This window comes from Pelodiscus sinensis, chromosome 24, assembly GCF_049634645.1.
Source record: "Pelodiscus sinensis isolate JC-2024 chromosome 24, ASM4963464v1, whole genome shotgun sequence".
Taxonomy (NCBI): domain Eukaryota; kingdom Metazoa; phylum Chordata; order Testudines; family Trionychidae; genus Pelodiscus; species Pelodiscus sinensis.
In genome coordinates this window covers 9368374-9395626 of record NC_134734.1, presented here as the reverse complement: position 1 = coordinate 9395626, position 27253 = coordinate 9368374, and the positions used below count along the sequence as shown (strand labels likewise).

The window sequence follows — 27253 nt, the reverse complement described above, 5'->3', positions numbered from 1 at the left end:
ATCCCTTCCAGGTTGCAAATTGCTCAGAATCTCCCAGTTTTGGTGTTTCCTGTGAATACTCATGATTCACTGGGAATTGCTTCCTTCCCAAATGGGCCCTACAGTTATTACACTCTACAGACAGGTTGCTGGGGATGGAGGAGAGAACAACACATCCCAGAATGCATTGGACAAAAGGGACAAGCAGCATTAGTTTCGAAAAGACACTGGGGACATTGGTAGGACCTCATTTCCCAGCGTGCATTGGGAGTAATGGCAAGTCTACAAGTCCCAGGGAGCATTAGGAGTAACGGTAGAACTAAAATTCCCAAGGGGCATTGGGAGTCATGACAGGACTACAATTCCCAAGGTGCATTTGCAAAAAAAAAAAAAATGGCAGGACTACAATTCCCTATGAGCATTGCGGCCATAGGCAGTACTACAGTTCCCAGGGAGCACTGCGGCTATGAGCAGCACTACATTCCCCAGGGGGCAGTGGAGCTGGCTCAGCCAAGGGTGGGGCTGTCCGTTCCCAGGTGAGTTCACTGCCATGTGTGAGATCACACAAATACACAGACACACACACCCCCGCTAGGCGAGATTTGCAGGGAGAGAGTCTCAGTTCCCCACACCTGGTTGGGGGCGGGGCATGTGAGTACCTGGCAGAAGCAAGAAGGCGGAAGGGAGAGAATAGCTCTCACCTAGTGGGAATGTGGAGGAGAGGTAAATCTGGGGCCTTCCTCAGGTTCTGGATCCAAGTGTGAGATCTCCAAACACCGCTCCCGCCCTCAGAAGGGACCCAGGCATCCAGCACAGGCCACATGCAGAGGTGCGAGGTAAAACAACACTGCTGCTACAAACTCAATGTTATAGTGCTCTCACTCCCGACCCACAACCCCTACCTCCCCCCCACCAACCCTGCTGGTGCCCCCTCACTCCTGACCTACAGCCCCTTCCAACCCAACCTAACCCAACCCAGCCCTGCTCACTCCCAACCTGCAGCCCCTGCCAGCCCAGCCCTGGGCTTCCCCAGTCCTGCCAATGCCTCTTACTCCTGACTGCAGCTCCTGTTAGGTTGGCCCTGGTCTCCCTTCCTCTTAGCTCTGCCAGTGCCCTTCACTCCCAACCCACAGCCCCCTAGTCCTTTCCCCCCAGCTCTACTGGTGTCCCTCACTGCCTACTTGCAGACGCTGATAGCCCAGCCCTAGACTTTCCTAACTCTGCTGGTTCCCTCACTCCAGAACCACAGGCAGTGGGAGGCATTCTGGAGAAGGATGGTAGAAGGAGACTTGTGAGGTAGTCCCTGCGTGTTGGGCTAAGTGGAGTTCCAGGGAAGGGCTGACTGTAAAGGTCAATTAGGGATGGGATGTTCCTGGAGAGGAGAAAGCTGATTGGGGGGGAAGGGATCGGGTTGGGGAAGGTTGTGGAGGATCTCTATGGGAAGGGGTGGGGAAAGTGGATAAGCTATGGGAAATGAGCTTTGGGGTAGGGATGTAAAAGTGTAGTCGATTAACCAATAAGCAAAAGCTTATAGGTTAATAGTATAGACTACACACATTCCACCCCCTCCCCCACTTGCCATTAAATTTTTTAGAAGGCTGACTAGCAGCCCAGCTCAGTTCTGGCTCATGCCAGATCTGGGAGCTCAAACCACCTCCTAGATGGGGGCTGCTGACACCCCAAGCTGCTGCCTCTTTATCAGAGGCAGCAGCACAGAGCGACATCTCAGGTCCACAAGGGGAGCTGGGTTTTAAACTGGTTCCCCTCGCAAACCAGCTCCCAGCTAGCATCCCATGCTGCTGTCTGATACAGTAGCAGCAGTGTGGCGTGGCAGGGGTCTTCTCAGGAGTGAAGCCATAGTGCACTGGCTGCTGGCCCTGCCCCCAGTGACTACAGAATAGTCGACTAATCGATACGAATTAATGAGGTTACTCAAGCGGTGAGGAGTCAATTATTCAATTAACCGGTATTTAACATCCCACTTTTAGGGCCCAGGATGGTGATGGAGGGTGAGGGGCTGGATAGGTTATGGGGTAGGATCTATGGGGGGAGATTATTGTGGAGAAGCTTTGAGGGGCTAATGTGGTGGTGGAGGCTAGGTAGGTTATGTGGCAGGAGGTATGTGGGGTAGAGTAGAAGCTTTGGGGAGCCAGGGTGGTGGTGGTGGAGGGAGGGGATGTTGATATTTAAAATGGGCTCTAGAGGTGATCCTGCCAATTATAGACTAGTAAATCTAATTTCAGTACTGGGCAAATTAGCTGAAACTACAGTAAAGACTAGAATTGTCTCTCACAGATTAACATAATTTGTTTGGGAAAAGTCAACACAGTCAAGGGAAATCATGCCTTACTGACCTAGTAGAAAAAAAAATGTAAAAAACAACAAATAATCTAGTAGCACTTTAAAGACTAACAAAACATGTAGATGGTAGTATGAGCTTTCATGGGCAAAACCCACTTCTTCAGATGTCCAGTCATGATACCATCTACATGTTTTGTTAATCTTTAAAATGCTATGAAACTATTTGTTGTTTTTTCAGATTTTCCTGTTACAGACTAACTCGGCTACCCCTCTGAAGCTTTTTACCTGGTAGAGTTCTTTGAGGGGGTCAACAAGCATGTAGACAAAGGGGAATCCAGTGGATACAATATACTTAGATTTCCAGAAAGCCTTTGACAAGGTCATTCACCAAAAGCTCTTAACTTATCCCATGACAACTTACTTTAATTATCAATCCTCTCATGAATTGATAACTGGTTACAAGACAGGAAACAAAGGATAGGAATAAATGGTCAGTTTTCAGAATGGAGAGAGGTAACTTGTAGGCTGTGTCTACACTGGGCCACTTATTCCGGAAAATCAGCCGCTTTTCCGGAATAAGCTGTGAGCTGTCTACACTGGCCCTTGAATTTCCGGAAAAGCAACGATGCTCTACTGTACAAAATCAGCCGCTATTCCGGAAAAACTATTCTGCTCCCGCTTGGGCATAAGTCCTTATTCCGGAACACTGTTCCAGAAAAGGGCCAGTGTAGACAGACCAGTAGTCTTTTCCGGAAAAAAGCCCCGATCGCGAAAATGGCGATCGGGGCTCTTTTCCGGAAAAGCGCATCTACATTGGCCACAGACTCTTTTCCGGAAAAGCAGCCTGCCAATGTAGACGCTCCTTTTCCGGAAAAACTGAAAATGGAACAGTATTCCGTTTTAAGCATTTCCGGAAATTCATGCCAGTGTAGACACAGCCGTAGTGTCCCCCAAGGGTCTGTACTGGGACCAATCCTATTGAATGTATTTATAAATGATCTGGAGAAAGGGGTAAACAATGAGGTGGCAAAAATTGCAGCTGATACTAAACTACTCAAGATAGTGAAGGCCAAAGCAGATTGTGAAGAGCTTCAAAAGGATCTCACAAAACTAGGTAACTGGCCAACAGAATGGCAAATTAATTTTAATGTTGATAAATGCAAAGTACTGCACATTGGAAAAAATAATCCCAGCTATACATACAAAATTATTAGCTATTACCATTAAAGAGAGATATCTTGGAGTCATTGTACTTAGTTCCCTGAAAACATCCACTCAACGGGCAGTAGCAGTCAAAAAAGCAAACAGAATGCTACGAATCATTTAAAAAACGGATAGAGAATAAGACAGAGAACATCTTATTGCATCTGTAAAAATCTAAGGTATACCCACATCTTGAATACTGAGTACAAGTGTGGTCACCTCATCTCAAAAAATATCTTGGCACTGAAAAAGGTTCAGAAAAGGGCAACAAAAATGACTAGAGGTTTGGAATGGCTGCCATATGAAGAGAGATTAAAAAGACTGGGACTTTTCAGCATAGAAAAGAGGAGGCTAAGGTCCATAAAATCATGACTGGTGTGGAGAAAGTGAATAAATAAAAGTTATTTACTTGTTTCCATAACATAAGAACTAGGGATCACCAAATGAAATTAATAGGTAGCAGGTTTAAAACAAACAAAGGGAAGTTTTTCTTCATGTAACGCACGGTCAATTTGTGGAACTTCTTGCCAGAGGATGTTGTGAAGATCAGGACTTTTAATAAGGTTCAAAAAAGAACTAGATAAATTCTTGGAATATAGGTCCATCAATACTTTATTAGCCAGAATGGTTAGGAATGGTGTCCCAGCCTCTGTTAGTCAGAGGCAGGAAATGGGTGACAGGAGAGGGATCACTTGATGATTACTTGTTCTGTTCACTCCCTTGGGGAATCTGGCATGGACCACTGTGTGAAGACTGGATACTGAGCTAGATGGATTTTTTTTGTCTGCCCCAGTATGGCCATTCTTATGACTAGGCAAGCGGGGTAGGTTGTGGGCAGGGTATATGGGAGGAGATTATGGTTTTGGGAGTCCTGAAGGGTTAGGGGCTAGGATGTGGAAGGGAAATCTAGGGGTGAAATGGAAGGTGGGAGCCCTCTCTGCATAGCTCCCCTCTTACTTCCCCCTTGTCTGCCCCCCTCCAAGCACCAGGCCATGGTCTCCCCAGAGAGGGATGTTGTCCCTCGCCCAGCCCAGCCCCTCACAGACCTGGATTTCCACTCTGGAGCCCGGATTGCCGAACTCAACCAGCTGGTACAAGAGCTAAGCAAGCAGACCATGTGGGACCCAGGTGTCCGGGCCGCCCCCGAACTGCTGACTCTCAAGGACTTTGTATTCTCGCTGCTGGGTGAGTGAGAGAGAATGTGCTGGCAGCCTGGAAACCAGGGTGCTTTTCCTGGTTCTGGGAAGGGAATGGGGACTGGTGATTATAGTGGGGGGTGGGGGAGTGGGAGGAAGGACTCCTGGATATTCTCTCAGTATAGTGACTCATCAACCCGGACTGCTGGGTTCCATTTTTCCAAGCTGCCCCCTCCCCCGTCCTCTTTCTTGCCAGGTCTGGTGCACAAGGTGGACAAGAAGCTTCCAGAGGCCAATGAATACCTCCTGCTCTCTGGCGGGGCACGCCAGGGCACGGTGGACTTGGACCCTGGAGTTCTGGGCTGCTACACCTCACGGGCCAACTACGATGCTGACTATACCCTCCTGGTGCCTGTTCTGCAAACCCATGGTTGCCCCATAGCTCTGGACCTGCACCGTTGCCCACCAGGCTACGCCTGGCTTCCCTTAGCCCCCTTCGGCCCAGAGGCCTGGCACCGGTGGGCTGACTGCTGCCAACACCATGATGGCCAGGCCTACTTAGCCCCTAGCCTGGTCTCAGCCTGGTTCTGCCAGACGTTGGTGGCCGTGACCAGCCAGGCCCAGGCCACCCCACAACAAGGGGAACCAACCGTGGAATGGGTGGTTGGGCAGGGTGGGCTGGTCACCCTCATGCTGCGGCATGGCACCCTCCGGGCACTGTATGATGTGGTGCCCGTTGTGGCCTTCCAGGGATGGCCGGCAGTCGCCCAGGATTGGCTGAGTCACAGCCATTTTTGGGAGGGCAAGCTGATGGAAGAGGACGTGGCCGAGGGCTTCTACCTCCTGCCCAGCTCCTGTCCGGCTTGGCGGGACTACCCTGACCAAGGCAGGACTACCCTGACCAAGGACTACCTACTCACTTGGCAGGAGTCCCTTGGCCCAGTGGAGGCCCCGGGCCTGGTGGAGACTGTGGGTAAGGCTTGGCATGAGGCCCAAAACCTGGTGGATGTGGTGGGCCTCACTTGGCATGAGGTCTCGGGCTCAGGGGAGGCTGTGGACTCAGTGAAGGCCATAGGCCCAACTTGCCATGAGGCCCAAGACCCAGTGGATGCCTCAGGCCTCGCTTGGCATGACACCTTGGACCCAGTGGAGGCCATGAGCCAACTGGAGGCCCTGGGCCCAGCAGAGGCTGTGGGCCCTGCTTGGCGAGAGGCCCAGGACGCGGCAGAGGCCACGGGCCTTGCTTGGCGCCTGTCCTTCTCCAGGAGCGAGCTGCATCTCAAGCAGGTGGTGCCGCCTCCACTGCTGCAGGCCTTTCGGGCTGCCCGGGCTGCCCTGTCCTGCACCTGGAACAAGAAGGTCGGTCCGTATCACCTCTGGACCCTGGTGCTGTGGGCCTGTGACCGCCTGCCTGCACGCTACCTGGGCCAGGAGGAAAACGCAGCCCATTGCCTGCTAGGCCTCCTGGATGACATGGTATCCAGCCTGGCCCGTGCCTCCTGTCCCCACTATTTCCTGCCCAGCTGCAACAGGCTGGAAGGGGTCTGGGAGCCGGGCCTGGCCCGCACTGTGGCTGCCGTCCGGGGGGACCCAGCAGGACACCTGCGGCAAGCGGTGGAGAGGGTCAAGGTGGCCGCCAAGCTGGGCAGGGCTCCGGATGAGGGGTCTGAGGCTGAGGTGTAGCTGGGGGACCAGTCCATATTCTGCCACCAGGATGGGATAGGATGTCTGCATGCTAGTGGCAGGATGCTGGGGTTTTCTTCTCAACTGTGGGAGTGCAGTGGGGTCCGCTGGTTACAGCAGGAGAGCAGGGCTCCTGGGTTCTATATACTCCCACTTTCTTGGGTGATTTGAAATTTGCATGACTGCTACTGTAATGCAAATCTGCCTTTCCCAGACAGCTCAGGGTTACTAAATTTCTATCTTGGGCTACTGATTTTGTCTGTGCAATTTAAATGTGCCAAAATAAAGTGTGGGGAAGACTGATCAAAGAGAACTCTGAATTAAAGTCTTGTCATGGACAGTTGGACCTATTTGACAGCGTGTGTGTGAATGGGGACACAGCATTTTGAAGATCACTGTCAAGCTAGGAAATCCCACCGAATTTGCATATCCTTTCGAAAATAGAACGTAATCTAGACATAGCCTAATTAAAAACTAGTAGTCCAGTGGCACCTTAGAGACTAACAAATCTATTATCATTAGCTTTCGTATGTAAAACCCACTTCATCAGATGAGTTGGAGTGGAAATTACAGAGTATATATAAACAGCAAAAGCAGTTTCCTGTTAACTGTAGGGCCAATGTTAATTATGCTAATTGAGTTACAAATGGAACACATCCAGCCTAACTTTTGATGTGCAAATGCAAATATCAAAGGTGGGGGAAATTGCCTTTGTAGTGCATTAACCCAGTGTTTCCTGAATGGTGTTCCGTGGAACCTCAGGGTTCCACAAAGTGAAAATAGGGGTTCCGTGAGAAAATTCCATTACAGTCCGAATTATTGTAATGGAATGGAATTTTCATTCATTTATGAATTTTATTGAAAACAAGTTTCATCTTTGTTTGCCATGATAAGTGTCCCTGTGTAATGCCAGCTTAGCCAGAGAGCGGGGACAATGTCACTACTCAGTGCTGACAATGTCAGTCAAGGGTTCCGCAAAATTCTTTTGTGTTCAAAAAGGTTCTGTGGCCAAATAAAATTGGGAAACACTGTTAGTATCTTTATTCAAGCTGGGGCTGTGGGTCAGAACTGAGGGGTACCAGCCCCAGCAATGTGCCCACCATTAAATGTTGGGATGCAGCGTGACTGTGTATAAGTGGGTTATGCCCACAAAAGCTCATGATACCATCTACATGTTTTGTTAGTCTTTTAAGGTGCTGCTAGCCTAGTCATTGTTTTTAAGTTTTTTGGGGGGCAGAAGGGAGTTTGTGGAAAATCAAATTATTTTCTGTGTCCCTCCCAAAGAGCTTAGGGTTTGGCCTCTTTTATGGAGAAGGCAGGGCTCTACGTTTTCCTGGATGGAACGAATGGGCTCATGGGGGGCAGGTTGTTGCTCCAGTTCCCAAAAACTGCTGCATCTGTCGATCTGGAGTTCTGGGGCCTGTGGAAACGCATTTAGTTTTTTCCAACTTGAGACTTAAATAAAAGTAAATTCTAAGGCATTCGGTGGACATATTGTCTTCTGCGGGGGAGGTTTAATGGGGGAGAGGGAGCCCAGGGCTGGTCTGGTCTGGCAGCGGCTGGTTGTTGGTTGGGAGGAAGAGTCACTGGCAGAGCTGGGAGAGCCCAAGGCTGGGCTGGGCTGGCAAGGGTTGCACAGAGCTGGGGGGAGAAGGAGCATGAAGGAGAGTGGCAAAGGTGGGGATAGTGGGCAGCGCCCGCCCACCTCTGCTTGGTGGGGGAGGGGCACGGAACCCACAATCTGACAATCGGGGATGGGGGCTTGGGAGCCTGAGCCATTTACCGCTTCAGCAGTTGCCTCTTTGGCTTGGCAAAGGAAGTGGCTAAATTTGCATAGGCAAATCGGCTCGGTTTTCATGAGCGAGACAGAAAGATTAGTTTCAAGGCCTCCCCTTCCTCCCGCGAGGGGCTTAGCGGGGAGCGCCGTGCCCATCAGCGAGTTCAGAGGGAGAGAAAATCCTCAGTCGTACTTTTCACTCCTAAGCTCGGACCTGGCACAACCTGACCTCCCGGGCCCCGCCGCGACTCTCCCTGGCTTCCCGGCCCGGCCTCTCGGAGAAGGTCGCTGTTAAACTCCGCTCCTCCCCCCCCCCCCCCCCCCGCCCCGAGGTGGGCGCATCTCCGAGCCGGGCGGGACCTCCGGGCTACGCACACTGCCAGTTGCCTTCCAGCTGCTAGGGATTAGCTGGCCCTCAGCGAAGCGGGGGATGGGCGGGTGCCGGGGCGCTGGAGTCTGCCGCTGTGAGGGGTCCCGGGAACGCGCAGTGCCGCCCACCGCCGCTTGGTGGCAGCACGGACCCAGCCCCACAACCCCCCGTGGGGTCGTTAACCCCGCGCTGCCCCCATGGCCAGAAATGGGGCCGCTCGCTGGACGTTGAGATGCAGCCACCTCTGGGGCAGGTCCCATCCACTCCCTGGAGGTGCAGTGTGCTGCCCCTCGTGGGGCATGGCCGCTGCTGGCCCAGGCCCGGCGAGCTGTGAGATGATGCCCAGCCCACTGGCAGCGAGCAGAGCGGCTGAGGAAAATGTACTTCAAGGGGCGCGCCCGGCCAACGCATCTGCCCAGAGAGCCCCGCCAGGCTGCCCCAGCCCCACACGCCGTTCTCTCCCGGCGCTGGGAGAGGCGTGTGTGTGTGTGGGGGGGGGGGGGGGGGGCTGGGAGTCGGGACGCCTGTGTTCTCTGGACGCTCTGTGACTCAGTTTCCCCCAGAAGCCTAGTTTCACGGCTGCGGCTGCAAATTGTCGTTCTTCTGTTTCCTGTGAACCCCGAGTGACACCCCTGCGCCCCCAGCCTTCCCCCCACCCCGCTCTGCGCTGCCAAAGCCTGCAGGTGGCTAAAAATAACGCTGCAACCTTGAGCGCCCGTCCTAGGAAGCCAGCCATGCGAAGCTTCCCCCCCCCATGCTCCCTCACTTCCCCCTTCCTCCGCGGTTCCCACCTCCCCCCCTCCCGTCAGTTTCCCACCCCACCTCCACCTATTCTTCTGCTCCCCTTCCCTCTGATCTGTGCGTCCCCTCCCAGCCCTGCTCCACTTTCCCTGCCTCGCATGGCTCTATCCCCCCGTTCCTCCCCTCAGCCCCACATATCCTCTGCCCCCCAGGGCTCCTTCCCACTGCCCCAGTAGGGCAAGGAGAAAATACAAAAGGGGAGGGTGGTAGAAAGGGGGTGGGGCAAGAGCCGGGACTCCGGGGCTCGCTCCTTGGCTTTGTCGCCAGATCCCTTCACTACACGCAATCATGAGCTCCCCCCCCCCTCTTCACTTCCTCGGGGGGGGGGGGGGTTCCAGCCAGGCAGCTACCAAGTGAACCCGGCAAATGTCACCCTTCGCTGCCGGCGCTGGGGGGGGGGGGCAGCTTGTGTCACCAGCCGCGGCTTCTTCCCCCCATCCCCCACTGCTAGCCTCTGGAGCATGCCTATTTAATGAGCAGCCGGGGAGGGTCTGGAGAGGCTGGGGGGAAACCCAAGGATTAGAATTAAATCCACATGGGGTGGGCTGTCAGGGACCCTCCCTGCTCGTCCCCCTCTTTTATATGCCCCTTCCCCACTACTGGGGTGTCTGTGTGGGGAATCACCTTTGGGATGCCTCTGCTCTAAGCTCCTTAAAGGCCCCATGAACTGCCCACATCCCTTCCAGTTTCCAGCATTGTTCGCCTGCCCTCCCCAAGTGTGATAAGCCCCTGGGCTGCCGGTCAGGAGTGAGGGGCACCGTCAGGGTTTCGGGGGGGGGGAGCCTAGGGCTGGGCTGGCAGAGGCTGCGGGTCAGGAGTAAGAAACACTGGCAAAGCTGGGGGGAATCTTGCCTCAATCTTGCCTTCCTCGGGGTGGTGCGAACAACCCCAAATTCTGTCAAGTGGGAAGGGTTTTGAGGTAACCATTTTGAACTGGCTTTTGCTCCTATATCTGGGGAGTAGCTCAGGGATTCCCCCAAATCCATCTCCTTGCAGCTGCTAAGTTGTTGGGGTGCACTGGACACAATTTATTGGATCAGCAGCCCTGCAAAACCTGGATCCTCCTTTCTTGCTTTCACTCACCTCTGCTTTCCAGAGGGGGGGGACGCCAATAATTCTAACCCCATTGCCAGCTGAACTAGGGGAGTAATAGCTGTTTGGGGGATGTGAACCCCCCAATCCTACCGCTTATTGCTATAGACACCCCCTTCTATTGTCATCTCTGTGGGGGCACAGTGGGTCCCACAGTTTCTGCCAGCCTGTAGGGCAGGGACCACCACTTTTAGTCTGGAGAGGAGCTAGGTTGGGGGAAAGCTCAGGGAGTCCCCAATATTGAACTACATTAGGGGAACCCCCAATACCAGGCTGGCCTAGGGCCATGGGAAGGGGTCCCCCAGTACTGAGAGAACCTGGGAGAGCTGCATTCACTTTGGTTGGAAGCTCAGGGGCTCCCCCAGACTAATCTAGACTAGGGAAGGGGACCCCCATACTAGGCTAGTCAGGGGGATTCCTGGAACTGAGTCAATTTGGGGGGGGGGGGCAAGACCAGGGGAATTCCCCTCCAGCTGTAGGTTTCCTCCAAGGTGTGTGTGTGGGAGGGGGGGGTGCCTGTGTGACATTGTGTGTGTGTGTTTTTTTCTCCATCCCTTTCTCTCTCTCATCCCTCCATCCCTCTGCTTTGCTGCTGCCCCCCCCCCCTGCACACACCAGCCTCGCTCACTCGCTCACCAGTCGGTGCCATACAAATTAACCTCGCCAGTTGAAGGACGCCTGGGATTGTGTGTGTGTCTAGGGGGGCCACCTGCCCTCCCCCCTCTCTCCAGAGCGAAGGAGCGTGGCAGACAGCGGCAGAAAAGAAGTTGGCCACCCCCACCAGGGATCTCACCCCATCCTTCTCTCCAGCCTCCAAACACAGACCATTCTTTCTGATCCCAACCCAGCTCCGGTGCCTGATTTTTGGAGATCTCGCCCGTGCTTCGTTATTTTGTCTCCCTTTGCCGCGCTTCTGGAAAGAGCCCCAACCAGCCAAAGGCTGCGGCTTGTGGGGCGGGGGCAATTTGGACCACAGGGGGTCTGAAATCCTGCTGTGGAAGGGAATTGATTCGCTTATGCTGAGTGCCATTGTGGTTCTTGTCCTGGCCAGAGTCTGGACCTTGACTGTACCTTGACCAAGACATTTGCACTGTGACAAAAAAGAATTGACTACCCTGGTTTGGAAAGGGGGGAGGGATACGACTGGATTTATTAAATGCTCTTCCAGCTCACGCCTCACTGACTACCTCTGGGATTTGCTGAAAAGGGGAGAAAGAAACCAGCAGCCAGTCCCCCACTGGACTAAATTAACCCTGAGCTGGATTCCTAGCTGGGTACTCAGGGCTGTGAATTTGCCCTCTCCAAGAGAGGGGCACGAGGGGAGGGTATAACCCCCACCCAATGGCTCAGCTCTTCCGAGGCATGAGTGCGGCGTAAGAAACTCGCACGGGACCATGGCGGCGCTGGCCAGCTCCTTGATCCGACAGAAACGGGAGATACGGGACCCCGTCGCCAGCCGCCCTGTGGCCCCCCAGCGGAAAGTTTGTCCCCGCGGCACCAAATCCCTCTGCCAGAAGCAGCTGCTCATTTTAATCTCCAAGGTCCGACTCTGCGGCGGGCGGAAGGGACGGCTGGAAAAAACACCTGGTGAGTGATTTCCAAGATGGGGAGAGGGTAAGCAGGCAGTATAGCCCTGTAATGGCCTGATGCCAATGGGAGGGGGCATAATGCAATGTTTGGGCAATTTGCTGCTAATACCCGGGCTTCAATGCCTTGTGCTTACAGCAGGGAGCACTGTGATGAGCCAATAATACTATATACTCCATATACTGTCTGTCTTTCCTTGCAATGCCTGGTGCTAATAGCAGGGGGCACTGTGACAGGTCCGATAACGCTATATACTACATATATTGACCATCTTTCCTTGCAATGCCAGGGGTTAGAACTGGACCTGGCACTGTGCTCCCTGCTGTTGGCACCAGGCCTTGCAAGGAAAGATGGTCAATATATGCAGTATATAGTATTATTGGCTCTGTCACAGCTTCCTTTGCTGTTAGCAGCAGTCACTGCAAGGATAGATGGCCAAAAATATACAGTGTATCACATTGCCTCCTCCTAATGCTGTATATTCTATATATTGACTATCTTTCCTTGCAATGCCTAATGCTAACAGCAGGGGTGCTGTGACAGCCAGACATGCATTGTATGGCATATATTGACTGGCTTTCCTTTCAATGCTTGGTGCTAATAGCAGGAGGGTACTGTGACAGAGCCAATAATTCTATACACTGGACATTGACCATCTTTCCTGACAAAGCCTGGTGCTAACAGCAGGGGGCACTGTGACAGGTCCAATAACACAATATATATTGACTGCCTTTCCTTGCAATGCCAGTTTTTTGGCTGCAGAGGACTCCATGAACCAATAGTATTTATGGACTACCATGCTGGAATGGCATTTTGCCAAGATTAGAAATGGAGGAGTTGGATTAGCATGTGCAGTTAGGGATGGGAGCATAGTTCAGTGAAATGGCTTCAGTATATGGACCAGGTTGTATTTAATCTAGAATGCTGTCTGCTGGCCAAAATGTTCACCTAGGATCATTGTTTGCAGAGTGAGAAATTCCAGTGAGTGTTTCATTTGTGGCTCTGGTGGTGTTTCTAGTCTATATTGGGTAAAAGTGCCCACCACTGAGCATTAAGAGTGTTGTGTCTCTCACATAAATAAACCCCACTGATTCTTGGGTTTAAAAACATGGTATGGCCAGTATGGACTGGTCCATATTGGACTCTATCGCTCCCTGCAGGATGAAGTGTGTCTGTATGGACTACTGTTCAGAGATATATGTGCTGTGGACTCGTTAGTTTTCAGTCACATTGAACAGACTGGTCTATACTGAGCTAGAATGCGCCCCATTCCCAGAGGAAATTTGTGGAATGACTGTATTGAATGATGCCTCTCTCTGCTACTGCAAGATAAGAGGCAGTGGAGCTCAAGACTCTTGGATTCTCTCTCCAGTTTTGGAAGGAGAGTGGAGGCTGATGGGTTAGAGCAGGGGAGGCTGGGAGCCAAGGCTCCTGGGTTCTGTCCCTAAGTCCCTTTGGAGCAAAACTTCCATGGGTGAATCATTTCCTTGGGAGAAATAAATCAATTCCAGCTGTAATTTGAGTTTCAAACTTGGCTGGGATTATATGGACCAGTCTGTATTGTGCTTTAGCGCCCCTGAACACACTGTGCTCATTATTTCCCTTGGAGACACCAATCCCAGGGACTTTCTAGGCACTGGTGTGTGAAAGGGCAGAAGCTGCTGTTATATTGGGGAACCAGCCAAGTCCCCCCCTTGGGTGAGGAAGGGGGGGGAATGAATCCAAGGGACTGTACCCAGGAGTCTGGGTGGCTGGGACCCAGGGGCAGCAATGTGATAAAACCCTCTCACTCTCTTTTCTCTCTCTGCATTATTCTTTCTTTCCTACTTTCCCTCACATTTCAAGTCCTCCTACTTGCACATTGCCAGGGTATTGTCCTGGCTTCCTGTTGGCATGTTCTTTCTTCCATGCTTTCTCTTCCTTTCCTGGCTCTGTCATTCGCTCCTTCCCTCTGTTTCCTTCTCCTTTTCTTTTGGCCTCCCCTGTAGCCTTCCATTGGTTTCTGTGTCCTCAGTTTCCCTTTCTGCTGGCTTTCCTTTGTTCTTTCATTCTCTGGCTACAACCTGGGTCAAAACCCATATGATTTCACATTAAAGTCCTCAGGGAAGATTCCCCCTGTCTGCCCCCAATGTTTTGGGGGGCTTCCCAGTTTGTTTTTACAGGGGGAAGCCCTGTCTCCTCATAAACCTAGGACACCATTGCTGCCCATCTTGGCTAAGAAGCATTGCTGAACCTGCCCTCCTGGTTCTCCGTCCCTCCAGATTATTGTCACTAAGGCTTAGACCTAGAGGAGAGAGGCTCCATGCCCCATTCCCTGTCCTCTGCATCCCGGAGCCAGCCAGCTAATCCCTGCCCTGTGGCAGATGGGAGCTGGCGCCCCTAGAGAGGACAGGCCCCAGGGGCAATTCCCCATCCCTCCTGAGCCAGCCAGTCCCCACCCTGAGGCCCGATTGGAGTTGGCGCCCCCTAGAGGAGGCAGCGAGCAGGGAGGGTCCATACTAGGACCTTGAGGCCTGGCTGGAATTCCAAAGCCTCCCTGCCAGTACCTCCTGCCATGTCAGCAGCATTTCTGCCTCCCCCTGCATCTCGTTCTGCTTTCCTACCCCTCCCCCACAGCTCTTCACCGTTATTATGAGACCCTGCTGGGACCAGTGCCACCTTGGCCCTGGTCCTGCACCTCATTATCCTCCCGTGTCCTTGCTGCTGGCAACGGAGCTGTGCATGGCCCTCGGCCAAGCCCCATGTGCTCTGCAGTACCAGGAGCACAGGGTATGTCCCCCAACCATGCCAGCCCCGGGGAGGAACCCAGGAGTCCTGGCTCCCGGCTCCCTGCTCTGACCCACCAGCCCCCACGCCCCTCCCACAGCTGGGAAAAGAACCCAGGAGTCCTGGTGCACAGACCCCTGCTCTGACCCACCCGCCCTGGACAGGGAAGTTCTCAGAGAAGGAATCCTTAGCCGGTCGAGCAAGGCCTGGTCCCCAGCCACTGTTCCTGGGGCCCAGCCATAATTTTGTTTGTTGTTAGCAGAGCAAGGGACTTGGAAATAGAACTGGCATCTTTCCTGGCCCTGGATGTATCTGGGGGAGCCAATGTGCACCCCCATGGCATGATGCCCCCTGCTCTGCTGTACCCCTCACTCCTGACCTGCAGCCCCTCTAGTCCAGCCAGATGAGCCCTACGCTCCTCCTGAATTGTCTTCCCTGGCTGAATCTTTTCTAGCTCCCATCCGCAGAGCTGATCGAACCCCAGTTATTCCTCCCTCCTCACCGCAACCAATAACCCTTTGCACAGCCAGGCAGCATGTGTACATTAAAATAAATTAAAGTAATTTAAATACATTTGCATACATTAAGAGGGGAAGCGCAGCGCATTGTGGGAGCACAGCTGGTTGGGGGAGTGAAAGGGTGCTTGGAAATAGGCCATTGTTAAATGAAAGGATGGTTAATTATCCAGGGAAAGTCACTGCCTGCCAGCCTTGCCTCCCACCCCAGCCTTGGGCTCTCCCAGCCCTGCCGGTGCCCCACACTCCCAATTTGCAGTCCCTCCCCCCCAACCCTGCCGGTGCCCCTCACTCCTGACTCACAGCCCCATCTGAGGGGCGGGCATTCCTAAGTAGTTTTCACTGTGTGGGTGGTGAACACTCCTGGGCTGCAGCAAGATGGGGAGGGAAGGAAGGGGACAGAGTCCGTCTGTCTGTCCATCCCATGCTCTGCCGCACCAAGTATCCAGCCGGGGCTGGAGTAGCTTCCCTCTCCCCAGCCTGCCCCATTTTTCCTGCTGGGAGAGGCCAGGGCTTGTGTGGCTAGGGTAAAGAGGGTACAGTAACAGCTGGCTCAGCGCAGCTGGGGATCTGGGAGAGGGGGCTGGAGCCAGGCCAGGCTCTGGGCGGCAGAGGTGATGGGATCATGTAGCGGAATTACAGCATGGCCAGGTGCAATGGGACATTGTGGGGCTGGGGGGAGGAGAAAGGTAGAGAAAGAGAGTTGCAAATGGGAGAGGATGAGAGACTGGGCAGGTGCACACACACTCCTCAACACACATGCATACAGAGCACACACATGTGCAGGCGCGCACACACCTCGACACACACACAGAGCATACACGTGTGCAGGTGTGCACACACACACACACTTCAGCATACGCACACAGAGCAGAGATATGTGCAGGCATGCACACAGAGCTCAAGACACACACAGAGCACACACGTGCAGATGTGCACCCAGCTCAGTACAAATGCACACAGAGCACACACATGCAGGCGCGCACACACCTCCATACACACACAGCATACATGCGTGCAGGCGTGCACACACACCTCAACACACACACATACAGAGCACATGTGTGCAGGCGTGCACACACACACTTCAACACACGCACACAGAGCACACACGTGTGCAAGCATGCACACACACAGCACAAGAGACGCGGCTGGCCCAGAGAGCTATAATTTAGACATGCTGTTGGAGTATGAATTATACAAACCTGCTCATTAAGATGTCCCTTTGCATTTGGCGTACTACAGGACTCCTGGGTTCTCCCCCCAGTTCTGGGAGGGGACTGGGAGCTGGTGAGTCAGAGTGGGGGAGGAAGGGGGGCTGGGAGCCAGGACTCCTGAGTTCCCTCCCTGGGCATGAGACACACCAGGCCCTACCCTCCATGTACCTGTTTTCTGGCTGGTGAAAGACTGTGGGAAGGTCTTACACAGCCCCTCATGGGATCATTGGAGGAGCCCAGATGGGGGCAGGGGATTTGATGGGCTGGTTTTGGTCCTGCATCATCCTCATGTAACCTACTCCGGTGAAATTCAGAGGTGTCATCCTGGTGATCCCCCCTTTGTGTCCCTGCCTTGCACAGGTTTCTTCTTGTGGGCCTCCCAGCCTTCACCCCGCCACTTCCAGGAGCACCCCCTTGGATTGTGTTTCCCACACAAGTGGATCCCTCACTCTGGGACCCCAGGCACACATATAGCACCAGCAGCCCTTCCCTCACTGTCAGGAGCGAATCAATTGTGCTGCATCCCCATCGTAATGTGTGGCCATAAATCAACACGGCAGGGGCACAGAGGGGTCAGCTGCAAACAGCCTCGGGGAAGGCTGTGCGTGAGCTAAATGCAGTCCAGCGCCCAGTGCCACGCTCTGAGATACCCACGCCTGGGCAACGGCATGGACTACATGGCTCTCAGCAGCAAGTACAGGCTGTGTTCATGAACATAGGCTATTTCTAGACTGCAGAATTATATTGGAAAAAGATATGCAAATTGCGAACTGCAATTTGTGTATCTTTTTCCGCTTTTTTTTTTGGAAGAGGCTTTTCCAAGATTTGACCCCTCTACACGGGGCCAAATTTCGGAAAAGCCTCCTGTGACATAGTGTTGGTACCTTGCTGGTTGCTAGGCAGGGGCTGTGGGTGACCCCCACTGGCTGCTGTCTGTACCACGGCCCAGCAGAGTAGCTGATGGGACAGGGAGGTAACCTGTTCGACCAGTTACCTCCCAGGGAGAGAAACAATGGAAGGAGGGGAGGTCAGCCCCTGGCTGGGGGACAGAGCTGGAAGGGACATTTTTAGTTTCTGTCTGGTAACATGGAGGAAGCAACCTACAAGAGGGTCTGGGATTTAGGGGCCCAGTCTCCCCCATCTCAAGGGGGGCTGAGGCATCCTAGGCCTGCCCTGTAACCAGATTACATCTATACTGTGCTACATCCTGGAGAAGCAATAAACTCCCTCCATTCTACTGGCTGGTGGAATCCGTTCGTGCCACTTCGGGAGGCAAGGGAACTCCGCCGCCGCCACACCTCCTCTTTCAGAACATCCCTTATTCTTAATACAATGAGGATGTTGGAAGAACACGTCCGCTTTTTCAGAAACTGTTCTGAAAAAGCGGACGCGTTCCTTGGACATGGCATAGCTTTTCCGGGATACTTCTGGCATCCCAGGAAAGCTCTTCAGAGTAGACATAGCCATACGCACAGACTGTGTGCATGGGTACACGCACAGACTGTGTGCACGGGTACACGCACAGACTGTATGCATAGGTACATGCACAGACTATGAGGGCAGGGGACTGGACTCGATGACCTCTCGAGGTCCCTTCCAGTCCTAGTATTCTAGGATTCTATGATTCTATGCACGGGTACACAAACAGACTGTATACACAGACACATGCACAGATTGTGCATGGATAAATGCACAGGCTGTGTACACAGGTACATGCACAGACTGTATGCATGGATACATGCAGACGCTGACCGTATTAAAGGATCCATGTAAGTATAGGCCATATGCATGGATACCTGCATATGCAGGCTATGTGCATGAACACATGCAGGCTGTGTGCATAAATATGTGCACAGGGAGTCTGAGTGCACGATACACATAGAGGCTGTATGCATGGTACATACAGGCTGTATGAACAGATGCATGCACATGTGCAGGCTGTATGCACACAGGTGCATGTGCAGGCTGTATGCTCAGATGCACACAAGTAGGTTATATGCATGGACACAAATGTGCAGGCTGCATATGCTCCACACAGGCACTAGGACACCTGCTTCACTGCGGCACTTACACACACAAACCCAACAGGGACAACTGCACACTCACCTTAGCTACATGGCCATACTCATTAGCACACACACACACAGCCCTACACGCTCCTCATGTCTACATCCACTCCTGTGTGTACACAAAAGCACAGAGACAACATCACACAACCACACACCTTCCACCACGTGGCCCGGCACAGTCTCCCCCTCAGAGACAGCTACACACACAGATGTCTGCACACACAGCTACACATAAAGACTCTGCTTCATACATACAACACACATGACACAACTGTGACCTCAGTAGTGGTGGGGGGAGGGTGCTGGGAGTCAGGACTCCTGGGTTCTCTCCCTGGCTATTGTGAGGTAAGTGTCTGTGGCTGCCTGCAGGATTCTAGGCTAAAAGGGGCAAGAGAGAATCAGAAAATTATGGAGCATCTTTTATTTATCTGCCAGCCACTTTCTGCATCACTGCTTGTCCTGCTCTCTGGGGTCCCATGGGGGGCCCTGTCAGAGTTAATTTCACTCCAGCACCCTTCACAGCAACTCAAACAATACATCTTCCAGCACACCCTGCCTCTGCCAGGGGCTGGGGGAGGCTGGAGGAGCAGTGCCTAGTGGTGAGAACAGGGCATGCTGGCAAGCCAGACTCCTGGGTTCTCTCCCAGTTCTGAGAAGGGAGCAGAGGTTGGTGGTTTAGAGCAGGGTGGGTGGGCGCCAGTAACTCTGGGTTCTATTCCTGTCTTAGTCCCAACCCTTCTGCATGCCCTGGTACAAGTCATGTCAGGGCCCTGTGCCTCAGTTTCCCCACTGCTGTGCATTCAGAGAACAGTATCTGAGTGCTGAAATGCCTATTGAATGGCAAGAATCATTGTCATATTTTGCTGGTGGCTTATCAATATGCCCCATATCTCGGCGCTCTACTTTCCAACTCACACACAGTGCAGCCCTCTATTAAACTACTGTCAGCACTGTACATAGGATCTATTTGAAAACTATTCCTCAGAATTTTTCATTGCTCATTCCTGGGCCAGTCTGACATGATCTAATCGCTGTCTATTGCTCCCTATAAGAATAATCTTTTATTCGGTTACTTTTTACCACTTACAATATTTATCCAGCTACAGTCCTGCTTTAACAATGTTTTTTTTTTAATCTGGGAATTTCACATTTAATATTTTCACATGAACTTTTATATTTACAGTTTGATCATTACAGATATGTTCTCTAAGAAACATTTTCTTCTGTAATATCTTTCACTTCTCATATAAACCAATTTTTGTCATCTGGGGGAGTTGTTCTTTTCCCCTGTGTCCCCTGTGAATGTATACAGGTATTGATTTAAAGGTGGTAAGAGCTTCTCCATCTTAACAAAGGTTTTGTTTGTGTTTTGCTTAGGCAAATCCTCCATTTCTGTGTGAAATTCCTTGTCTTTATGTATTGATTTATCGTGACTGATATTTTGTCAATGGTCACAAGGTTTTCTGTTTGGAATTGCCTTCATTTTTACACACAAAATCTATATTTAGTGATTTTAAATTCAAGTCTTCATAAAGCTTTTGGTCTATAATGTCCTTGTTTTTTCATATAAAATATTATATTTATTGCTTCAAAGTTAAGGATGTTTCCTCAGTCTTAATCAAGTGTTTTATTTGGTAAATTCCTCCATTTTTCATTTGAGTATTTGTATTTATTGATTTAAAATTACTGCTACTTTCCAACAGCCTGTTTTCCTCTGGGGATTTTTCTTGTTTTTTTTTTCATATGAAATTTTATAGTGAGGGATACTTTGTCAACTGAGTTTTGGGGTTGGAATTGCCTTCATACCTGCATTGATTAATTGAAAACTGTATATTCTTTCTGAAGCTTAGCAAAGTTTTGTTTGCATATTGTCTTAGATTTTCATACAGAATTTCTTTACAGATTTAAAATTACTGGTACTTCCTTAATCTTCACAAAGATTTGTTTGGGAATGGCCATAGTTTTTCATCCTAAAGACTCTATTTATTGATTTAAAAGTAGTGATACTTCTCCATCTTAACAAAGTTTTTGACTGGGAATTTTCTTAGATTTTCATGTGACAATCTGTTTACTAATTACCAATACTTTCTCAATCTTCACCAAGATTTCTTTGGGAGTTGCCTTAGTATTGCATCTGAATGTCTGTCTCTATGGATTTTAACTTAATGTCTGTGCTCCAGCATATGACATTTTCTGCTAGTTGTTGTAAAGTTCCTGGTGTTTTTTCAACATTCCTCAAGGCTTTTCTCTGGTATTTCCCATTGTTGCTCATACAAAATTCTGTCTGGCCATCATTAAAAGTTCCTGAAGCTTTTCCTCAGCCTTAATGAAGTCATAAGGCTACGTCTATGTCTACACTTCAGGTATCCCAAAATAGCTATTCCTCATCTTTTGAACGCAGCCGTCACTTTGAAATATAATGGGCTGACTATTCTGACGTCCCTGTAAACCTCATTCCACGGGGAGTAAGGGGCATTTTGGAATAGTGGGTTATTTTGAAATAACTGCTGTGTAGACAGAGCCGATATTATATGCTATTTTGAAATTAGCTCGAAATAAGCTATGCAGTTTGTGTAGCTCAAATTGCGTAGCTTATTTTGAGCTCCGGGTGCAGTGTAGACACACCCCAAGGGAGCACTTCCTCCTGGCCACTGGATAATCTACTTTCTGTTCTCTCCTCGGCTCCCATCTCCACACCCCTCCCTCAGAGCCGCAGCTGAAGGGGATCGTGACCAAACTCCTCTGCCGACACGGTTTCTACCTCTGCATGCACCCAGATGGCAGCATCGATGGGACAAAAGAAGATACCAACAACTTCAGTGAGTGGCAGCCAGGCAAGGCTGGTAGGATACAGGCCATCCTCACTGTAAGTCCAAGATACATTCCAAAAAACTTGGACTTATAGCAAAGCAACTTGCAGCAGGGAATTTTTTCCCCACAGCTTACTTCCATTGGCGCAAATTGGGGTTGGGTTTTTTTTGTGCAACTTAAGAGCGGGGAATGGGAGGGCTTATAATGCATCAGTTCCTACAAGTGTCAACGACTTTAGTGCAGAACGGATGTATACCAGGGCGACTTATAGTGGGGATGCTGTGTACGCAGCATTAGGCTGGATGGGGGCAATCCAAGCAGCAGGGAGTGGGGTGGGCAGTTCTGCTGCAGGAGTTGCTATACTGAGAGGGCAAAAGGGGATCTCTCCATTCCAGCCCTCCCATGCTGGCTTCTCTGTCTTCCCATCTTCCACCTTCCCTCGGCTAGCCCCATCTCTGCCCTGCCTCCTCTTGTGATCCCCAGAGCCCACCCTGCATCCTCATCCCTTTTGCCTCTCACTCTCCTGGCCAGCTGTGTCTCCCGCCCCATCCCTCTGCACCTCCATCCACTTTCTCCCTGCCAGGCCCCCCCTCTCCTCCCACATTACCCTCCCAGCCACATAGCTGGCCTTGGGGTGGGAATGGGGCCCGGGGCCCATCTAGGGTTGCCAGATGGTTTCAACAAAAATAGCGGATACACTTGACATTACATCACAATCTACATTATATCTTATTTAGAAAATACCGGACATTTCTATTCTCTCATTTATATTTTCTCAATTTGTTTCCTGAACAGAAAGCTCAAATACTGGACTGTCTGGTTCAAAACCAGACACCTGGCAACCCTAGGCCCGTCCCCTTTAGAGGGCACCAGCTCCTACTCGGGGACTGGCTGGCTCGGGGGGAGGGGGGGTGGGAAATGAGGCCTGGAGTCTGTCCCTCCTAGGTAGGGTCAGCTCCTATCTGGCCTCAGGGTAGGGACTGGCTGGCTCAGAGGGCGGGAGGGGGGGAATGGGGCAGGGGCCTGTCAACAGCACATCATGTGTGTAGAGGAAATGTGTAAATCTTCCTTTCATTGAGCTGGGAACGGGAGGTGGAGGTGGGTTGTCTCTGCTCCCGGAGGGCCCTGAATATTCAGCTGGGATTGCAAAACAGGGGATTCAATATCTAGAACACGGTGCTCGCCCGCTACTGAGAAGGCTTGACATGGAGGAGGAATAAATCCAGCTCTGCAGAAGAATGGGGAGGGGGAGGTATTATGCCTGAAGTCCAGGGTCCAGGAACCGGTTCTGCAAAATCAGGCAGTGGGAATTCGAACTGGCCAGTCCCTGCTCTGGGGCTGGGTGGGAGCCAGTGTCCCCCCGGACAGGACAGGCCCCATGGCCCATTCTCTTCTTGCTGCTTGTCTGGAGCTGATGCCTTGCTGTCTGTCTGTCTGGTCTCCCACAGCTCTCTTTAACCTGATCCCTGTCGGACTGCGTGTGGTCGCCATCCAGGGCACCAAGTCGGGGCAGTATATCGCCATGAATGCAGAGGGCTACCTCTATACCTCCGTGAGTGTCAGTCCCTCGATCCAGCTTTCTGACTGAAGCAACGGTTGGTGGGAGGCCTGGGTCCAGAGCGGTGATGTGGCCAATAGGGGCATGATCCTCTCTCCCAGCAGAGGGTGCTGCCTCCTGGGTGGGACTAGTGGTGGGTAGCAACAGTTTTTCCCCAGGGAGGCAGATTGGAGCATCTATTGATGAAACCTGGGGGGACAGGGTGTTAGTGGCTAATAAATATGAAGTAGCCTCTCTCTGCCAGCAGGTGAGGTAGTGCAGGCCAGAGGGGTCCCTCCATGTAAGACGAGCTGTGTTCCTCTCTGTCCCCAGCAGGTGGGACTCAGCCCAAGCCTGCCCTCCCCCAGCTGTACCCACATCTTTCTTCACCCTCAACAGGGAGACACCCAGACCTACCCCCCCCATGCACACTCAGACCGAGCTCTGCTCCCATCTCCCAAACATAGGGTCCAAGGGGGGCGCAGAACCTAGTTTCCCAGCTGTTCCCCCCCCCAGAACCCCCACTTTGTCTCATATAGGGTGTGCTGAGATAGCAAAGCCCCCCCACAATTCTCTTCCTCAGGCCTCATGGTAGCTGGACCCTGGCTCTCTCCTGGCATAGTCTCGCCGTCAGCCGATGCTGTGTTAAATTTAGCAGCTGGCCTGATTTTAGGGAACTCCTGGGAGAGCCCAAGAAAATCTGCCACTCCTCCCCAATCAGGGAGCAATCACGTGCGCCAACAGCATCCCCACACACTGTGCAAGCCCATCTGGCCAGGTCTTTCTGACTCCCTTGCTCTGTGGCTCTCCATCGCACTGGTAAAGGTGTTTCTCCCACCAGCCCCCAGCCCGTCCATTGGCCATGGTGCAGCACCAAGGTTGGGGAAAGCTGGACAGCCGGCCTGCGAAGCTGTGTGGAATCTTAGCTTTCAGCATAGCCAGGGATAGCAGGATGGGAGGGAGAACAATGCCGAATGTGGTGCTGTGTCACAGACAGGAAAAATAGTGGTGAATAGGCTGATCGGGAAAACAACAGTAAATGTGGTACAGACAATGAAAGTAAGACTGAATGTGATGCTGATATAGTGAAAATAACAGTGAACATGGTGCTGATAGGAAAATAACAGTGAATGTGTCACTGCTAGGGAAAATAATGGTAAACTTGGCACTGATAGTAAAAATAATAGTGACTATGGTGCAGACAAGGAAAATAACAGTGAACATGGTGCTGATAGTCAAACGTGTGGTGCTGATACTGAAAATAACCGTAAAGGTGGCCCTATGCTACTGACAAGGAGCTACACATAGCCCTTCTAGTTAGCCAGCTCCATGCACCTAATTTACTTTATTGTTCATCAATTCCCATAGATGCCCTCCCCATCCATCGATCCATCCATCCTTTTCTTGCTCATATGTTCTTTCTTTCTTTCTTTCTTTCTTTCTTTCTTTCTTTCTTTCTTTCTTTCTTTCTTTCTTTCTTTCTTTCTTTCTTTCTTTCTTTCTTTCTTTCTTTCCTTTCTTCTCCCAGGCTCACTTCACTGCCGAGTGCCGGTTCAAGGAGTGCGTCTTCGAGAACTACTATGTCATGTATTCCTCCACCCTGTACCGCCAGCGTGAGTCTGGACGGTCCTGGTACTTGGGCATCAACAAAGAGGGCCAGGTCATGAAGGGAAACCGAGTCAAGAAAACCAAAGCTGCTGCCCACTTCGTGCCCAAGCTATTGGAAGGTGAGGGAGGGTGTGAGCAGGGACAGAGGGGAGGGGGCTAGATGGACTAATAGGGGATGTACAATAGAAACATCCCCGTTTTCCTCCACCCATGCACACTGCTCTTTCTTCCCCCACATGCTATGTCTGGCATGGGTACACTGCCCCTCCCTCCACCAAACTTCCACCCTCAGCCAGCTGTTCTGTACCAGGCCAGGAAAAAGTACTGCAGAAAGGGATCTAGAGGTCATAGTGGACCACAAGCTAAATATAAGTTAGCAGCATTGACCCTGTTGCAAAAAACCCAAACCTCATTCTGGGATGCAGTAACAGGCGTGTTGTAAACAAGACATGAGAAGTAATTCTTCCACTCTACTCTGCACTGATTAAGCCTCAATTGGAGTATTTGTATTCAGTTCTGGGCACCACATTTCTGGAAAGATGTGGAGAAATTGGACAGGGTACAGCGAAGAGCAACAAAAATGGTTAAAGGTCTAGAAAACATGGCCTATGGGGGAAGATTGAAAAAACTGGGCTTGTTTAGTTTGGAAAAGAGAAGCCTGAGAGGGGACATGATAGCAGCTTTCAAGTACCTAAATAGATGTTACATGGAGGAGGGAGAACAAATATTTTCCTTGAATCTGATGATGAACAATGGGCTTAAATTGCAGCAAGGGAGTTGCCTTCCAGTCCTGTGATTCTAGTATTCTATAATTCTCTGCAAACTTGTTTCATGCAAATGCCCCCATGTGATCTTTCTGGGTGATAGGGTGGCTGGGGCAGCCAATCTCGAGCCATCCCCCACTTCCCTCTTCTCTGTGTATGTCTCTCCCCACCTCTGCAGTGGCCATGTACCGCGAGCCATCACTCCACAACGTGGTGGAACCCTCAGCAGCCAGGAAGCCAGACGAAACCGGTGCCCCCAGCAAAGAGACAGCCAAGCCTCAAGCCACGTAACCCTGAGGTTGGGGAGGGGCATCCGCACTGCTCCAGCACCGCCCCTCCCTTACACATTCCTGCTCTGGCCCCCCTTTGCTCAGGACATCTGCCTACCTACATTCAACCTCTGGACCTCAGAAAAAAATTATGCTGTGGAGGGTGTCATACCCTTTTCCACCACTGGGGGCAACATTGCCCTGCTGAAGAAATGATGAGATCTGTGTGTCTGTATGTGGTCTTCCATGCCAGCTGAGAACTTGACTCCCTGTTCAGCCAGCACTGGTGATACTGGAAAAGCTTCTGATCCACCCGAGCTTCCTTTGCAGCAATAATTGTGCGCTACCTTTTCCCACCAACGGATGGCGACATTGGGAAAGAGTTGGCTGCACCTAACCTTCTTTTGCAGCAATAAGAGTGTGCTATCTTTTTCTGCCACTGGGTGGCAGGCAACACTGGAAAAGCATCCAATCAACATGAGCTTTCTTTGCAGCAATAAAGGTGCTTGCCTCTTTCCACCACATTGTCAAACTACAGGCTGGGGGGCAGGAAGAATGTTTATAACATTCTTGACCCTTGTTGCATTGGGAAAGATTATTCTATGTGCCACCTGCCCTTGCAAGGAAAAGGGCATAATGCCTTTTCCCACCTGCAAATGGCAACATTGGGAACAAATCTTAGAAGCATCACCTTCCATTGCACAAAGTACAATTACGCTTCTCGACCGCTGCCGTGCAGCAACACTGTCATGTCGCGAAAGGACGTTCTAGTTGCGACCTTCCATTCGCAATAAAAGGCCATGATGCAGCCAAGGATGGAGACACAAGGGAAAAAATGTTTTAGACGCTGGCATTCATGGCAACAAAAATGTGCAGTACCCTTTTCACCCAGCTGAGGGGGCACAGGGGAGACACAGGGATACAAATGTTTCCATGGCAACAGGTGCAGTTATTCTTCTCAGCCTCAAGGGGATGCCATTGTCGTGCCAAGGAAACCGTTAATGTTTTCCACATGACTTGCCACAGCAACACAAGGCATCAGGGCACTACCTGGCATGACACTGCCATGCTGGGGAGAGACTACTGTACTCTATGTGCCACTTTCCCTTGCAATAAAAAGACAGTCGAGGAGCCTTTTCTACCAGCAGGTGGTGACACTGCGACATCGGGAAAAAGGCTCTTCCACCCCTCAATTTGATACCTTTTGTCTCCACTAGGTGGCAATATTGTCACAGCAATGTTCTAAATATGACCTTCCAGGCAGCACTCACCTAGGTGTTATACCTTCCCTGACCACCAGGTGGGTGACAGTATCACGGGGGGAGGGGAGATTTATAGCCATCCAGTCTGGATTTCTTTGCCATTTGATGGAAATGACAAGCCAATATGGGAGAGGGAAGGCTGTAGCAACAGGAAACTCTGCTCCCCTTTCCCACAAGTCCCACCTCCTCTAACATGCCAAATGCTATAGGACCTATAGCATTTGTACATGGGTCTGCAATAACAGGAGACAAAGCCAGCAAAGACAACCTCATCCAAACTCCAGGACAATCAGACAGGGGTTGGAGGCTGTTGTGAACAAGGAGGTTGTGAGTTTTCTTTCCTTGTTGGACACCCATTGTATTTTATTGCTTAGTGGCAGGGAGGTGTGGATGGGGGGCAAAGCCTCTTTCTGTTCCCCAGAGGCCAGGCATTTTTAATTATCTCACTCAGGTCCCCTAATACATGTATTGGCCACGTCCCAGAACTGGGGTGAGAATCCAGGAGT

General features: G+C 51.4%; 1 protein-coding gene across 7 annotated transcripts; it reads left to right on the top strand.

Annotated features, from left to right (window-relative positions):
- The first annotated feature begins 392 nt into the window (after positions 1 to 392).
- On the top strand, positions 393 to 25797 carry LOC102450670 (fibroblast growth factor 11). 7 transcript variants are annotated; one of them, XM_075907289.1, is made up of 6 exons: positions 554 to 815; positions 4467 to 4668; positions 21205 to 21315; positions 22756 to 22859; positions 24373 to 24571; positions 25395 to 25775. In XM_075907289.1, the coding sequence occupies exons 1-6, from the start codon at positions 801 to 803 to the stop codon at positions 25505 to 25507; spliced, it is 744 nt and encodes a 247-aa protein (XP_075763404.1). In that variant the 5' UTR covers positions 554 to 800; the 3' UTR covers positions 25508 to 25775. The 7 variants fall into 7 exon arrangements, with proteins under 7 accessions (XP_075763400.1, XP_075763404.1, XP_075763401.1 ...); XM_006112147.3 differs by lacking the exons at positions 554 to 815; positions 4467 to 4668 and adding an exon at positions 10948 to 11929 and having other exon boundaries at positions 25395 to 25797; XM_075907287.1 differs by lacking the exons at positions 554 to 815; positions 4467 to 4668 and adding an exon at positions 18764 to 18841 and having other exon boundaries at positions 25395 to 25797.
- The last annotated feature ends 1456 nt before the right edge of the window (positions 25798 to 27253 follow it).